The sequence below is a fragment of the Seriola aureovittata genome, chromosome 7 (assembly GCF_021018895.1).
Source record: "Seriola aureovittata isolate HTS-2021-v1 ecotype China chromosome 7, ASM2101889v1, whole genome shotgun sequence".
Taxonomy (NCBI): Eukaryota; Metazoa; Chordata; class Actinopteri; order Carangiformes; family Carangidae; genus Seriola; species Seriola aureovittata.
The window spans coordinates 18,874,462-18,890,966 of NC_079370.1; the positions used below are offsets into that span (position 1 = coordinate 18,874,462).

At 39.7% G+C, this 16,505-nt stretch overlaps 1 protein-coding gene and 1 non-coding gene across 2 annotated transcripts in view; one reads left to right on the top strand and one right to left on the bottom strand.

Moving 5' to 3' along the window:
* LOC130171659 (A disintegrin and metalloproteinase with thrombospondin motifs 16) overlaps window positions 1–12,693 on the top strand; it is a 55,585-nt gene extending 42,892 nt beyond the window's left edge. The window contains exons 19-24 of the mRNA XM_056379732.1: window positions 8,577–8,781; window positions 9,837–10,031; window positions 10,179–10,235; window positions 10,517–10,732; window positions 10,921–11,068; window positions 11,209–12,693. Coding sequence (XP_056235707.1) covers window positions 8,577–8,781; window positions 9,837–10,031; window positions 10,179–10,235; window positions 10,517–10,732; window positions 10,921–11,068; window positions 11,209–11,324 — 937 coding nt within the window. The 3' untranslated portion in view covers window positions 11,325–12,693. The remainder of the gene's footprint in view (window positions 1–8,576; window positions 8,782–9,836; window positions 10,032–10,178; window positions 10,236–10,516; window positions 10,733–10,920; window positions 11,069–11,208) is intronic.
* Window positions 12,694–16,400: 3,707 nt separating this feature from the next.
* trnae-cuc (transfer RNA glutamic acid (anticodon CUC)) lies at window positions 16,401–16,472 on the bottom strand. The gene has a single exon. It is a non-coding gene; the product is annotated as a tRNA-Glu (tRNA).
* Window positions 16,473–16,505: the final 33 nt, after the last annotated feature.

Here is a 16,505-nt window from a genome sequence, read left to right on the forward strand (position 1 = left end):
TTTAATATTTTGACCTGACCCATTTTAAAGCAAGAACCCTGTAAATGGTTCTCAAATATGAGCTTGAAGGCTACATACATCATATTGTGATAAAGACTAAGGCTAAAGCTGTATGCCCCAGGCAAAAATTCTGCATCCTCATTATTTGATAATCTATGTAGAAAACATACAATCTTTGATAATGAGTTTGACTGATGTTGCATCAGTATGTCTGCAAACCTAATCAAGAGCAAGGCAGAGTGGCTTATGTTATCCTGTATGCTGATAGTAGCATCCACTTGCTTTGATATAGTTGGTAAATACTACACACGGGATGCACTACATTGAACAGGGCTTTATAACAAACTGTAACCCCGCAAAATAATGTAGTATGAAATCCTCCTTTGCCTTGGATATATTGCTGTCTAAGGTTACTAATGTCAGTGAGTTAGCCAGACATGCTAATACTTGCAGCTTACCTTAGAGTAGATAAAAACACGGTATCATTGATTCTTTGCACTTTTCCTTTCTTGGGTTGGTTTTGCAAAACCAAGAAAAAGACACCAACGTCTGAAATCTTTACAGCTCCATGTGGTTTCATCGTGTGGAGACATCAAAAGTTCTACAGGCCTGTTGTGCCTAGTTACAGTTGCTAAGCTATAAATGGACAATCAAAGTCCGGTATAAGGGTTTAGCAAACGCTCAATTATCCTACACTTTGTTTGAAATAATAAAATAAATGACTCCTGTTAATTGTTTATCGCTTCCTCTCTGCTTTTGTAGTTCACTGGCTGCAACTGTTAGCCAGACATAAAACATTGTCAAAATAGCACAAAAAAAAACACCACACAAAAACAGCGTCCACAACAACAAACCAAATGGAGGGAATTCTTAACTGCATCACAACATGCAAAAATGACAAGTACCACGCAGACGTTTGAAAGTTTGGAGAAATGCACAGTACGTGTGCAGCTGGGAGCCTACAGCAGGGCAAGCACTGCACAGATGAAGCACCACCTTTACAGAGTATAGCAGATGCCTGTCTCTCAAGGAATAACAAGAGCATTTATCTGGAGGCCTTTGACAGCTGCTGTTGAAGCGTCAATTCCTCTGTGTGTCTATTCTGAGTATTCCCTTGTACACTATTAGTAATGGTCTGAAATATCAGCCAAATTCTTGCAAATGAAGTGGACACTGCTGACAAGTTGTGTCTTGATTTTTGAGTAGAGGAGGGTTTCGCTGAGACACTGACCTCATCTCGGTCAGTGCTGCATGTGTTGAAAGTCCAAATGTGACTTTGTCCCTCGCGTGTAAAACAGTTTTGTTATGTTGTGGCCAAGCCAAGCCACTTAAAATGCTTAAAGAACTCGTGCTATTCGATATTAGAAGGCCATGCCAGAGACAGGCACAATAAAAGCCTTGTTTCATCTTTGTTTCTGGAAATTAGTGCCTCTAATGTTGGCCACTTTCTACAGAATGAGGATGTTTGCTAAACTCCTGAAATGTAATATAATGTGACAGTTATTTGTAATGTTTAGGAATAAAGTAAATAGAGAGGAACAGGAGAGCAAGACAGACAGTCAAAAGCAAAGCAAATAACTTTCAACAGTGGTTAGCTGTGGTGTCAGAAATATGAGATTCTGTGGTGCAGTTACATCAGTTACAGAGTTTTTGTCTGTGCACGTATGCATATGCAGTTATACTTAATTTAACATTTACAGCGTACAGAAAGTCATGATGTATGATGCTGATGTTGCCATAATGTCGCCAAGAGCAGAAATGACTGGCCATCAGCTGCTGTCTGGCACAAACACATACCATCACACGCAAACACACACACACACACACACACACACACACACACACACACAAACACACAGAAAAGAGACATGGCAAGGCAGGAGAGGAACAGTGGTGGTGTCTAGTTACTCTGAAGCTTACTCCCACCCAAACTTTCTCACCCTCTCATCAAGACAGTTTCACAGTAAGTGTCCCTACTGCACCCCACCCTGAAATCAATGGAGTCAAAAGTCTAAGATCACAATAATCTATTAGCTCTAATGCAGACATTTGTATGGTCATATTCAAACTTCCTGCTCTCTCTCTCTCTCTCTCTCTCTCTCACTCTCTCTCTCTCTCTCTCTCTCTCTCTCTCTCGATCTCTAGAATCTCTAGAATCTCCAGAATCTCTTTTTCTCAGTGCTTTTCTTTGGGATCTCCCCTCTTGCTTAATGAAGTCATCCCTCTGTTAATCTCCATTCCACTGGTGGTGTTCCAACACCTGCTTAAAAAACCTGCTGCTGCAAAAAGATTTTCTCAGAGATCCAGTATTTACAGGGCACCAATATTATGTAATCAGCACTGAAATCATGGGATCCCGGTTACGTTACCATTTATCTAATGTTTTATAGTAACCAACAGCTGTTCAAAAGGGGATTTTTCCTCTTCATAGAATTGTCAGTGCATGAATATTTCCCTCTTGCTCAGCTTGTGTATGTCTCCATTTTGGAACAGGTATCCTAGGAAATTCTGCATGATGACCACAGAGCTGTCTCATATTCACTGACATAAAGTAGTGATCGTGTTGACAGAAAATATATATATAAATGTGTCAGAACAGGCGGCCATGTCCTCCAGGGCTTTGTTAGGTCAGACATTTAAAGTAATAATGCCATGTTTGTGGTTCATTGTGTCATCTTGTGTAGTAATTTGTTGTGTTATGTAGTCATTTCTGCTTTGTTTTCACTGTCACATTCAAGAAAAACTGGTACTGTGAGCACAGCATACCACTGCCAGCATTACAGATGATTCCCACCCAGGCTAATAATGTCTGCACACAGAGAGTTCTGAGGCTCTCTGGACAAAAGAGTCCACAAAATGTTATGCTAGGATGGCTACTGCTGTACTCTACCTAAAGGCTACATTATTAACTGTAGACTATTGGGGTAATTACTATTACTGAGGATTTTACACAAACATTTTAGTTACTTCTTAATTTAGAATTAAAGCTCAGTAAAGATAACATTTTAAATAATAGGAAACTTTGTCACTGACTTCAAATGACATAACTGCTGTTAAGTGCTGTTACTTTATGTATGGTCTGTTGCATATGCAGAATGGTAATCAGAAATTCTGAATGCAAGTTCCAGCTTACTTGTTATTGCTGAAGATTTCAACCACATCTTGTGGCCCTACTCTGTAGATGGAATTGCTCAGTTGCTTTGTTTTTTTAAAATGCTTAATTTTCTTTGCATTGAATAGCCATTTTTCACAGATTTTGACCTGTCAAACAAACAGATGTAACTAATAAGATTTTTAATTGCTGTAGTGTATTGCATTAATTTCGAGAATGGAGTCATCGTTAGTTCCAACTGTGCTTTTACTGCTGCGGTAAGTCACACGTCTGCTGAAAAGATCTGTTAATCTGATTAATTTGGACCATTAAAGAAACAAGAGCGCTCTGATGCTAGCAAGGTTTGCAAGATTTGGTTTAGCAAGATTTCTTTCTGAAATCAAAATGACAGCATGCATGGAATAAAAGAAAAACTGATGATTTTCATCAAGCAAACACGTGCATTAAATCAAAAATATGAAGAAGCAAATCTTACTCTGGAGTTCATTGTCAAATAAAGTTGGTTGTAAAAAAGTTTGGCAGTTTGGGAAGAGGTTAACTTGCATTTTTCACTCACTCAACAGAACCTAATGAGAAACATGCATGAAAAGAAACATGTTCTTGAATAAAATGTAACTTGGGTCTTTTGCTAGTTGCGAGTTTCCCCTGTATTTCTGTTTGCTAAATATGCAATCAATTAACTCAACGAGGGGGAGCATGAAATATATTGAGCCTCCAAAGGGGTCATGACAGAAAGAGTTTGGGAACCATTGGGTTACAGTAAGTTAAATAAAAAGCATTGTGACTTCCTGTAAGAATCAATTACAGCACTGATAAAAATTCTAAATGAATATTTCACCATAAAAATGTCCTATAGAGCTTCAATAACTCATATAATGCACCCTGAAAATTTCAGTTTTACATTGAAACAAGGCTCACTGAATGGTCTCAACTATGTTTGTCATGTATACCTTCGTAGAAATCAGATAACACAAATGGACATATTAATGTATTTGTCTATGTATGCGAACCAAATTCATGTAGTGTATTATGTTTCTATGCCACGCTTACAGCGGAAAATTTAATTATGGTCCTATTGGTAAATGGATCCTAGTGGAGAAAGGAAAGTAAACATTTCAGGAGAGAAGAGCGCATACTGCAGATCAAGGAAGACATCAGGAAACTCTTGCTCACTGTGGGTTTATGCCAACAAGCCAAACAATTCAAGCTTTATCTAGACATTTACAGTGTGTGATCACACTGTCATTATCCGGTAGCCAGAGACAGTGACTCTTTCATTTCCACAGATTTCAGTCAGTACTTAACTGCTTACTCATCTCCCAGGATACTGTAGGTACAACAGATGCTTCAATTTCCCAAGGGGAAAGACCACTTTCTGTCCCCTTGGCCCCTCTTTCTTGCCCTTTGTGTGAAAGCCATAAGGTCAATTTCTGTCTGTCTCACTGTCTGTCTCTGTTTCCCCTACGTCTCCCTCTCACACACAGAGGCCTAGGTGAAACCTTTGAGGTCAGTCTGTGAGACCTTTCTGTCCCTACATACACACACACTGCACAGAGGAACAGCAGGCTTGGTTGCCAGACCTCCACTGCAGTGTCCATTACCTGGGTGGCTTCAGGCTCAGCTGTAAACATAACCCTAATGGCCTGGACACTTTGATGTGACGTCTTTTTTTCTCTGTGACCTGTCCAACCCTGTCCCGCCACACATACACACACGCACACACACTTATACCACCAAGCAGCCAGCCAAGGATAGCTGTCATTCAATCTAAGTTGTGCTCTGGTTGCAGCACTTCCAATCTCTCAGCAGGGATTTGTGAGGCTGTGGCTTTATGACAAACATACACACTGTCTGTCTCACCGTCTGTATATTTTAAAAGTCATTTATAAATATGTTCAAATTCACATTCTCCCTCTCTCATGTACACCAACACAGCTACTCCCCTGCTCTGTCGTGCTTATCACAGATGTTCACGCACCTCTCTGATATTTCTTTCCACTTTGCTTTCTTTCCTCTATTCCCTTCTCTCTTACACTCTACCACTTACAAAGTTACACACACTACCCCTATCAGCATTTACTCACTAATGTGTGTTTACACTAAGTTGAGGAAGCACTGATAATAGTGGCTGTAAAGTAATCTCACAACTGTTTACACTCATCTCTTGGGCCTATCTCCTTCATTATCTACAGCTGATGCTGCTTAAGCGTGCCTGTGTGTGTGTGTGTGTGTGTGTGTGTGTGTGTGTGTGTGTGTGTGTGTGTGTGTGTGTGTGTGTGTGTGCGCACGCCAAAACAGGTATTGGCAAGGCACTTACAAAGCTACTTTGCTATTTACATGTTTTGTATTCTGTAACGTGCAACAAATTTTTAGTGTTTTCACAAAACATATTTTGAATTCATTATGCAATAATAATGCTGATGAATGCACAACTTTGATTTATTGCTTAGTTATGACATCACCTGCCAGTAAATTACAACTCCTCTAAAGTAATACTTGCCAGTCAGTCAAATAACGTGATGTTGTTGAAGTATCCAGGAATTTAATGCATTACTGTCTTAAACCAGTTAGCTGAGCCTTTTATCATCCGTATTACAATCATCTTCTCTCAATTAATTCTTAATAGATTCAAGATCCCATCAAACTCACTAACTACATAAATGATCATACTACAAATTCAAATATAAAAAGCATATTAAAAGCAGCAGAGTTCTCGTGTTACAGCAGAAAACTATACGGTAATAACATTAGGTAATCCGTCTTTTTCCTGTTGGTCAGAATCTAAACATTTAGGTTGCACTGACGCATGCTTTTACACTCTGATTACAGTCATTTGCAGCAATGTGTTAAATTTCATATGAAAGGTTCATAACATGCGTATAATACAGTTATAGTGTTGTATTGTTTTGGATTTTTTTTTTAATCCTACTTCATTAGAGTACTGGCATGCCTGGAATATTATAGAACCTTTTTGTTGAACTAAACTGAAACATATTGTCCTATTATATGTACATATGTTTCTTTATTTTTTTTCACCGAGCATCTGGATGAGTTTTTCAGTGCATTGCTTTCTTACAGTGTGTGGACCCTCCTTTGTGCGTAAACTGTGAGCTGAGACAAAACATGTGCTGAAGCGACCAAAACATGCATTCTAGACCAGACTGGCTGGCTGTGGTCATCAGTCCATCTCTGCAGGTCACACTATTCTGAGGGCCTGCATTTATTTAATTTTGCTGTGTCTGCACCCAGTGAGTTGGACTGAGCAGGCATTACATCATGGAAAAAGGTTTCCGATGCCCGCTCACATTTAGAGCATGATATCATTCTGTCTCGCAGTGCGGACGTACACTAATATAAGCAGAGAAACACCCACACACTGACATATACACGTGAAAGTACAAACACACGCAGCCATAAACACCGGTCAGAGGTTATTTAATGCCCCTGGTGAGCATCTAGACAGCGTCATTTAGACCACAGAGGCTATCTGACACTCTGTCCACAGGATATCTGATCCTGTGTGCTTCTGTCCGAAGGGTATGATGCTTACTCATCCTCCAACAACACTTACTGATAGCAGCCACGGCAAAGATCACAAGGTGGTCTATAATTTGATATGGCATCAATCAGTATATTATCCCAATGACCATTCCAGTGAGGTAACTAAGGTGATAAATCTGTGGTACAAGGGAATGCCTTTCAGTATTTATCAAAGCTCTAATGTGTCACTTTAATCAGCTACTACATTACAACCTTTTGCTCACTGTAGGTCAGATGACTATATTTTACTTTTCTGTGCAAAAACTGATATCTGAGATGCAACTAAGTGGTGTAAGAGAGCCCGAATAAAACTTGATAAAGTGTGCCAGTATGATATCATACTGTGGCAAGTTGTTAAATGTTCTTACATAATAAATCCATGATATAAGCTAACCACTACAAGCTTGTACGTTACATCATAAAAATCCTGTTCGTTTTTAGTGCTCAAATAATTTTGGTGATATACAAATTAAGAAATACATGCAATATATATAAAACAAGATATATTGAATTTCTTCTTTCTTGCAGCCAACACTGTAAGCATAATGTGTCCAAATATGTCTCAGCTAAAAATTGTTGTGACTTTAGTTAATCTACTGTTTGCTTGATTTTTATATATTTAATGACTCCATGAAGGTTTAGTTCCTATTTCTGTGCCAAAGGCTAATAATATATCATGTCAGCATGTCAAATGTGTTACATGTACGTGTTGATCACTAGGTTACATGTTTAAAGTAAACAGCTGCATAGAAATTTTTCTTCTGTATATTCATCTCATCCTCCCTCAAATAATCCTTTGATGATCCTAAAGTGTGTATCTTCCCCCTGACAAGCCGTGACATATGTGTGACCAGATGTAATTTCTCCATCCATATCTATTTAGATTTAATGGTGCATTCATAGAGCTATACTCTTCTCTTCCTCCTTATACAACATTCCAAGCAAGTGATGCACCAAATTACTACAAATAAAGTTTAGAGTGTTAATATATACAACTCTGTGCGCTGACAGCAACATTTTCGGGGCTGTTTGGGGTAGATCTTTGGAGGCTGGGTGGGTGCATTGGGGTGAAGTTAGGGAGGGGATGACAGAGTGTGTGATGAGGGATTGAGCTGCCTGCACCTTGAGTTTGGGGTCGTTTGGGATGGATGCAATGAAGCTTTGAGGAAGAGAGAAGGGATAGGAGATTCGGGGATTAGGCGACTTAAGACATAAGATCTGCCGGGGTGCAGTGTTGAAAAAAAAAAATGCACTAAAAGTAATGTAAACTCTACTGTCCTAAACTGAGCACTCATCTGGGTCAGAGGATTATGTGTCTGAGATTAATTAATGTGAAGGATGCTTAATATATACACTATCTTGAAGCAACCAAGTTTAGTAGTTGCCAACCTGTTTGTCAGGAGTATACAGTACAAACAGGTAATTATGAAGAAAATATGTGATGATGTTTGGGTTTAGCAGTGATAAGAGCTAAGAGATAAGTTTAGGCAAGGCGACGGGGGAGGGGGGGGTTAAATTGTGCAGCGGGGTTTAAATTACAGCCTGGTGTTTCGGCTGTTCTGACTTGCTCTGAAGCCAGTGAGCCATGAACAAACCTCTAAACTCTATAGTTAGGGCTGCAATACTCCACTATGTCTGATTTCAGCAATATATGAAGACATGAGAAGATGTATGAAGGTGTTTAGGATGATGTTTAAAGTCTATTAATAGGCTATTGTTAGACATACAGTATGTTTTGAGATTTACAGTCGTTTCTATTTTGAAAGATCAGAAGAAGAATAAGCTGCAGACTGGACTGCAGTGCCACTGCAGAAGAGAAGTGGCTTAATTATCGTGTCACTGGCAAATTCCCGCAGGCCTGTCTGAATAGGTGATTGAGGAGCTGTGCATGTTGACTCAGCAGGCTTGTGTTGTGTTGTCCCAGCTGGTCTGTAGGAGAGTGGGGGGTGTGCAGCCGGAGCTGTGGAGGAGGAGAGCAGACGCGGCAGGTCCAGTGTGTCCAGAGAACCAGCCAGGCCAATGTAGACGCCCTGGCTGACTCTCGCTGTGCCCAGCCCACCCCGGCAAGGAGGCAAGCCTGCAACACACATAGCTGTCCACCAGTGTGGACCACTGGGCCATGGTCACAGGTGAGCATGTGTGAAAGTGATCTGTCACAGACATACAAGAATGGGATTTTTCAGTGTGTTTACATCGATGTATGAATGACATACTGTTTTAGTACTGCAAAATAAAATGCAACCCAAAACATTTATCCACAGGAGGAAAAAAAGAGTTGGAAGCTGCACACTTGCGCTACACACTCTGTTGCTAAGTGAAACCTAGCCTTGATGGCTCCACTACATTTTATGACAGTGATCTCAGTGGCTTTAAACTATGAATGTGCCCACTGAAACCTCTCATGTTCTCGGTCCAGATCCTGTACATAATGTGTGGCGACTCGGTTCACTGTTAAACTCCCATTTAACCCCAAATGTTCCTAGCTACCTGCCACAGGTGGTGTCCAGTTTACTTCCTCTGTGGCACAGGCAGTGCGTCACAGCCCCCCGTTTCTTGGATGAAGTGAAACACTTTCAGAAGTCTGATTTAGACTGTGCCATAAGTGCATGGGATCAGAATGAATATTGGGGGAATTATGGGCCTTCCTCAAAGGAATTATTAAGGAAGTAAAGCACAATAAGTCACTGTGTGGAGAATGTGAATATATGGTAGACTGTGCGTAGCTGGCTTGTTAAGATCTTTGGCCTGAGACATGTCTCTCTATGTTCAAGTCATGTAATAGCTTCATTATGTCAAATCTTGAATTCATTTAGACAAATCCTCACTTTGAGTCAAGAGAAAGTGGAAAGGCTACCTCTAAAATTACATGTACTACAAATGTACTTATAAACAGATCCCATTTAGCCAATATTCATTATCAATACTGTATTGTTATTGAATAATAAAATGTTCTCTGTAATGACACCTGGATGTGATTCTCAGGAAAACAAATGTGTGAATGTCATACACTGCTCCGGTAGAGATTTAATTGATCTCAGCTTTCTGCCTCAGTCGGCATGTTCCTTCCTGACATCTTTAATAATATTGCCATAATCAGATCTTCCAGTCAGAGAGAGAACGTTAAAGCTTAAATAATTTAAAGACATAAAGTATCATCATTACCATGTCTCTCTTTACTTGGCAGTGTTCTCGTAAGTGTGGCAATGGCTTGAGGAAGAGGACAGTGGTGTGTACGAGCACCAACCCAGGTGCCCAAACACACACTCTGCCAGACAGTGTGTGTGCAGGCTTGCCAAAACCTGCCAGTCAAGAAGCCTGCTTCATTAAACGCTGCCAGAAACAACGAAAAGTCCAGTGGTTTGTCTCCACGTGGCAAGAGGTAATTCTTTACAGCTGTTATGAAGACTGATGAGAAAATATGAAAATTAAAAGAATAAAGCAGTAGTTGCAGTATGTAAATTTTTTTTTTTTTTTTGCAAATGTAAATAAGTTTTCTCTCTCCATTTTTTCTTTCTTCCATTTTCAGTGTTCAGTAACATGTGGTCGTGGCTATCAGGCACGCTTCATCAAATGTGCAGAGAAGGTCTGTATTTGTATTTGCTGTGTTTACTCAAATGTAGCAGAATGGTGGTTCCTTATTGTTTAATTAGTAACTTAAAAATTAAGTGTGACAATTCACAGCTTTAAATTTTAATTTCTTCAAATCTCAATTTTCTATAATTTAGGTTTTAATTTTTTTGCATATATTAGATAGATACAGTGCTATAGATTTTATTGTAAAGAATGGTTTTCTTGAGGGTGTCATGTTATAAATACAATTGCATCGAGTAGCTTACATTAATATTCTCTGTTTCCATAATAAAGGACACTGCAGGAAAATACAGAGAGCTTGCTGCCAAGAAGTGTCACCATGTTCCTAAGCCCACAGTCGAGCTCCAGAGACCCTGTATCCTGGCTGAGTGCCCTGTCCGCACTACCCCACCAATCCACCGATGGAGCACGCATCATCGCACCTATCCACCCCAGCCTCTCCCTCAACCTCCACCTCGACCAGAATGGCACTCACCTCCTTGGTCTCAGGTAGGTTAACTTGTATGTACTGTATTGCATTTTGTCTCTGCAGAGATTGTTTATGGTTACTTTTTGAAGTCATCAACACCTGATGATTGATTCATGATTGCCAAGAGAGGGGTCATTAAATATGTTATATGTGGTGCCTGGCATTCATAGTATTCATCAGCAAGGCCTTGTTTGTTTGTACTCTACAGTGCACAGTGACATGTGGAGGCGGAGTGCAGGCCAGGACAGTCCAATGTCTGGCTCAGGGGAAGCCCTCTCCTGGCTGCGCGCTCCATCTTAAACCCTCAATGTCCCAGGCCTGCAACACCAACTTCTGCCCACAACCTGAAAAGAAAGGTACTAAAGCTCTTAGATAATGCATTTTTTATGCTTTTGGACAAACTAAAACTGCTGCTCTTGTTATCTATAGTCTGAAAACACTTTGTCAGAGTAGAAACAAACTTTGACACGTCATTTTTTTTCCTTTTTTTCCACAGACCTTGCGTGTAGGGATTACTTCAACTGGTGTTATCTGGTGCCTCAGCATGGAGTCTGCAACCACAAGTTCTATGGCAAGCAGTGCTGCCAGTCCTGTTCAAATTCAAACCTATAATCATACGAAGTGACTCTGTCTGTGTCACAGACAGATCGGTAGTTAGATAGACAAAAGACTATATTTGACGTCCATGCTTGAAAAGACAGTGTTTTTGCTTTAAGCGTGTGGCGAGCACTGAAAAACAAAGGACATTTCAATGGAAGTGCAAGAGAGTTACAGTGCCCTTTCTTCTCCCTGCGATGCCGGACATCTGGATACAAGAACGTGATTCTGACAGCATTACACAGGAATGTGATCAGGACAGTACAAATAAAGGAGAGAATTATGAGGAGGAACTAGCAAAATGGGAATCTTGATTAAAGCGAATAGGACTGACATGTCCAAAAGAAACTGAAAACCTGAAAAATCCCAGCTTTGTTTATATACTGTATGTAATTGAACAGATCTGTACCCAGGACACCCAACATCTCCCAGTAAACCAAAGGCCAATGATGGCAGACCAACAGAGAAAAGTGGTTGACGAGGTTTCAAGCACTGCCACGCAACAACATGTGATACGCCCTAGTGTGCACTGCAATTCTTGATGAATTGGAAATCTGGGGTCTGATAATGAAAAGGGATGTTTCAAAGAAACAACTAAGAAAACATAATTGTACTCTAAGGCTTGATAAAAAAACAGGCTGGGAATAATCAAAGTGGCCTTCCTCAATAGCTGGACAATAGCAGAATACTCTGTTGTCATATTAAAAAAAAAAAAGAAAAAAAATGAAATGCATCATACATGAGAGAACTATTCAGAGATGGGTCTAGGCTGTGTGAGCTGGCTTTCGTACTCAGTGGTGCTACAATGTTGTCTTTTGTCACCAAATCAATGTGAAATCCTCTAGTTTCAGGAAAGAACAACTGAATTGTGTGACCAGTATTGTTTGTTTTATTTATTGGCTTTACAATACAGCGTTGCTGGAAGACTGTATTAATAAGCAGTATAAATATGTTCTTTTATTACTCTACCCTAAGCCCATTACCCTTATATTTTGTATTATGTTTCATAGGATTTCATGCTGACAAACTGCACCTTTTTTTATTCATAACATTTATTTTATTTTTGAAGAAAGAATATCTGTGATGTCAAAGCCCAATTTAGCAAGGTCAACATGGATTAGTGATCATTTACAACAGCTGGTGAGCTGATCAATAACAAAAGGTATGAGCATGCTGTTTAAAGAGGCACTGCTCCATTTTTACATTACACTGTGCTACATTATTACTCAAGGCAGTCATGTATCGCATGCATTGATATGGCACAAACATAATGCATTAGTACATATTGGTTATGGTTAAAAAGCACTGGCAGGTGAGGGCTAATGCTATTTCAATGAGTTTTACAATGTAACAATAAACAAATGTGTGTCATGTCAGCATCTCAGCTGGAGCATGAGTTGTGATTTCATTTTTGTCAGTTGTCAGTCTGATTGAATTTCTTCTTTCGGGGGGGTATAAACTCTTAACGTCTAAATGTATTCTTGCAATGTGAAAAAAGGCTTAGGAGGGGAACTTGATCTCTTCAATCATACTTTTTTGTCTGAAGTCTTCAACTGGCGTGGTGTTGTCATCATGCCCTGACAAAGGATTTGTCTTTCAACAAACATATTATTAACATCACTGTCATCATTGTTACATGTTTTCACCTCCATGATAGCAGAGAGTAGACTGTTCCTTTGCATATCTGACACTGTGGTTTTAACACACAGCTTTGTAACTTTCAGGCTTGATGCATGTTTGTAAATTCAAACATATAACTTCAGTCTTTTCTTCCATTCGTTGCCTTTACTTTCCAACATATTAAATGTTACGCGGTCTATCGCTGCCATTATTAACAAACCATTACCCCATGAACTAACACAAAATCCTCAGGCAAAAGCATTTTTCCACCATAAAACCTTTCATTGGAATAAACGCCTAGACACTGTTAGGGAAGCCATCTCACTTGCTATCCTTAAAATATAGACTTAGATCATTCCCTACACATCCAGGAGACAAGGACCAGCTTTAGCACTCATTTGAATTTGAGTCAGTATATTATGTCATTCACAAAGGTGGGCTTGGAAACAGTGTTTTGTACCTGTAATCCTTGAATCATGAAACTGAATGTGCAAGCACGGAAAACAAGAGTCCTAAATCTACAGATTTATCAAATAAAACCTGTAAGCACAGACCTGAATGCAAGCTGGATGGAGTTGAAATACAACGTACAAAACTAAGATTACAAGTAAAACCCTGTGTTCAAGCTCATCTTTATCAAAAACGTAATATTCCATATGTCGTGGAAAGGTAGCACAGAGCTAGTTATTTAGATGAAGAAAGTTGTCTGGTGTCACTGGATATGAAGTTAATGAGGGTGGTAAAATTCTGTGTGGGTTCATCTCTACCAGCGACACCTTTCACTGTAATCTAAAAATATTGATTAGAGCAGGTTTAACTTTGATGAATGGGGCACGTGTCCAGCACTGACAGTCTTCGAATTTAGTTTCCTGCTATGGATATTCTTTACAACACTGTTTTCTCTTTCTCCTGCAATACTCCAGACCCTACCTCATATGCATCAGGGTCCTAAAGCATCGAAGCCTATGTAATATTGAGGTTTACAAGTAAACTTGACTTGTTTACTTTTTTTCCCATTGCTACTAAGTTTAGTTCCCTGGACTGACCATCAATTTTACACTGAAATCATGAAACATAATGAATCTGAAAGGATGCGTGATCTGGCATCTAAAATAACTTTCTGGGGGCTAATGCTAAGATCTAGTTTTCAGTCTGCAGTGGAGTGTAGCACATAAGCCAGAGCCCTGACTAACAGTAATGCCAATGTGGTATTAGCCATTTCAACACCTATGACATATTGAGTCTGGGCTTTACTCTTTAGTCATTTCTCAACAAGTCAAGGAGACACAGATGCTCAAAACAAAATCACCATTGTCATAATCCCTGAGGTACAGCCTCAGAAGAAGAAGAGTGTGAGAAGACAGAGAGAAATAGAGTAGAAAGAAAAAAAAGGGAGAAGGCAGGGCATCTATGTATTTGGTGCTGTCATAGAAAAATGCTGTGAGAGAGACAAGGAGTGAGCCAGAGGGAGAGGTGGGTATAGAGAGAAAAAGGGGTTTTCCTCCTTGTCAACTACTTCTCTGTAGTTGATTCATAGCTGGTCAGCTGTGGGCACACTGCATTTCTCTGTGTGCTTGTGTGTAAGACACTGTATTGCTGAATAAATGTAGGCCACCAAGATCACACTGCTTTTTTAAAAAAAATCTTTTTCACTTGCTAATGTACGGTCTGAATGTCTGCACGACATTCAGAGATGCAAAACAGTTTTATTAATTAATGCCAGTTTGCTGACAAAAGCAACACCACACACCACACACACACACACAGCATCAGATTACTCTTACCCCCCCACCCATCCACCCTTCTGGAATGTACTATCATCAGCCACTTCGCACCCCAGTCAAGTCAAAACTCAATCTAGAGAAGACAAAAAATCAAACATTCAGAAAAAATTACACACAATAATTTACAATCTCCAACTTTTTTCACAATATGTTACTCTTATTAACAGTGGTACAGTTGTGTTGAAATAAGCAACTATATCAATGATGAATAAATTATATTACTCTGCGAAATCATAAAATATCGTCCATTAGCATATGGCATATGTTGCATCCTCTCCTGGTGTCTGCTTGCATTTCCTCCTACAGTGCAATGATATGCAGTCCAGGTGCATTAGAGACCCTAAACTGCTGTAGGTGTGAATCTAAATGTGCACATGTTTTACTGTCACTTTTATTGTGACTTAGCTTTGTGATTGACTGGTGAGCAGTTTTTGTATTACCTTAAAAGGTTACTATCTCTATTTATTTCTGTAATTAGGCTAGCATAAACAAAAGTGCATTACTTCAGTGGCTTTTACTTTCATTAGACAGCAAATTTATTTCCACCTCACTCTGTTTAATTTGCTACAGTGGTTTAACAAGGAACGAAGAGGAGAGGAGAAAATCCAGCTACACAATAAGAAAGGGATTAAGAAGATGAAGCATTTTTGTTTACACAAAGATGGAGCTCAGACAAAGGCTTCCTGTAGATAAGAAAGGTGATCAAGACAAATCTGGCAACATGCAAAGTGTTACCTAACCCATGTCAGTTAACAGAAGAGATTATCTGTCAGAAAGAGACAGGAAGAGAGGAAAGCATGCGCAACACTCCTCTTTTCACTTAAAAGAAACTATGCTATCTTTGACTGCATCTGTTTGGAGAGAGTTGGCTCTTCAGCCTTGAGGCTATATTCCTAAGGTTCATCTGAAGTTACAGGGTTATTACCTTTCTATCAGGATGCACCTACAGCATATCCCAGCACCTTTAGATGGTTCCTCTCAGCTATTGGACATCCTGCTGCCACGGTAATTAGGACCATTGTGGAGCACAACAAACTGGAACACTCTGTTTAGATCCTGAGCTTTTCAAAGACAGGCGACAGGGCCATAATATTGAGGCTTTGCATGGCTCAGTGTAAATGTGTACAAACACAGCTCTCAGAGCATGGCACAATTGCAGTGGAAATCAGACATGTATACTACAACTGTTGCCTAAAAGTTAATGTATTTGTGTTTTGTTCTTTTTTGGAAACTCTTTATGATTTATGTCTGACCTTTACCTCACCAATTTAAATGTTTGTATGTCTTAAGTTAAACCAAGGAAGGAAGCATTATTTAAGCAATTTATTCTTGTACTCCAGCACCGTAGTTGTCTGTTAGTGCACATGTGTGTGTTAGAGAGAGAGAGAGAGAGAGAGAGAGAGAGAGAGCGAGCTAGCGAGGAGGAACACGTTAATCTGTACAACAGTACCCTCTACTGACCATATATAGAAATGAAAGACAATGAACACACTGAAGGAAAAAAGAGAACCATTTGCCGCAACTCAACTACATGTAGGGTTCACACAATTGTATGCATTTCAGATTTCTGCAACAGTTCCAATATTACTTCAAGCAAGTCTTCCAAGAAGAGAGCGAAATAGTGGTTAGGGATTTCAAAGTATATGCTCCAGTTTCAGTAAGGTCTCTCTCAAGCCTCAAAAGGTAGTTCCCTGACCGGGAATCGAACCCGGGCCGCGGCGGTGAGAGCGCCGAATCCTAACCACTAGACCACCAGGGAAAGATACCTCTACCGATAAAATTTACAGTTTTA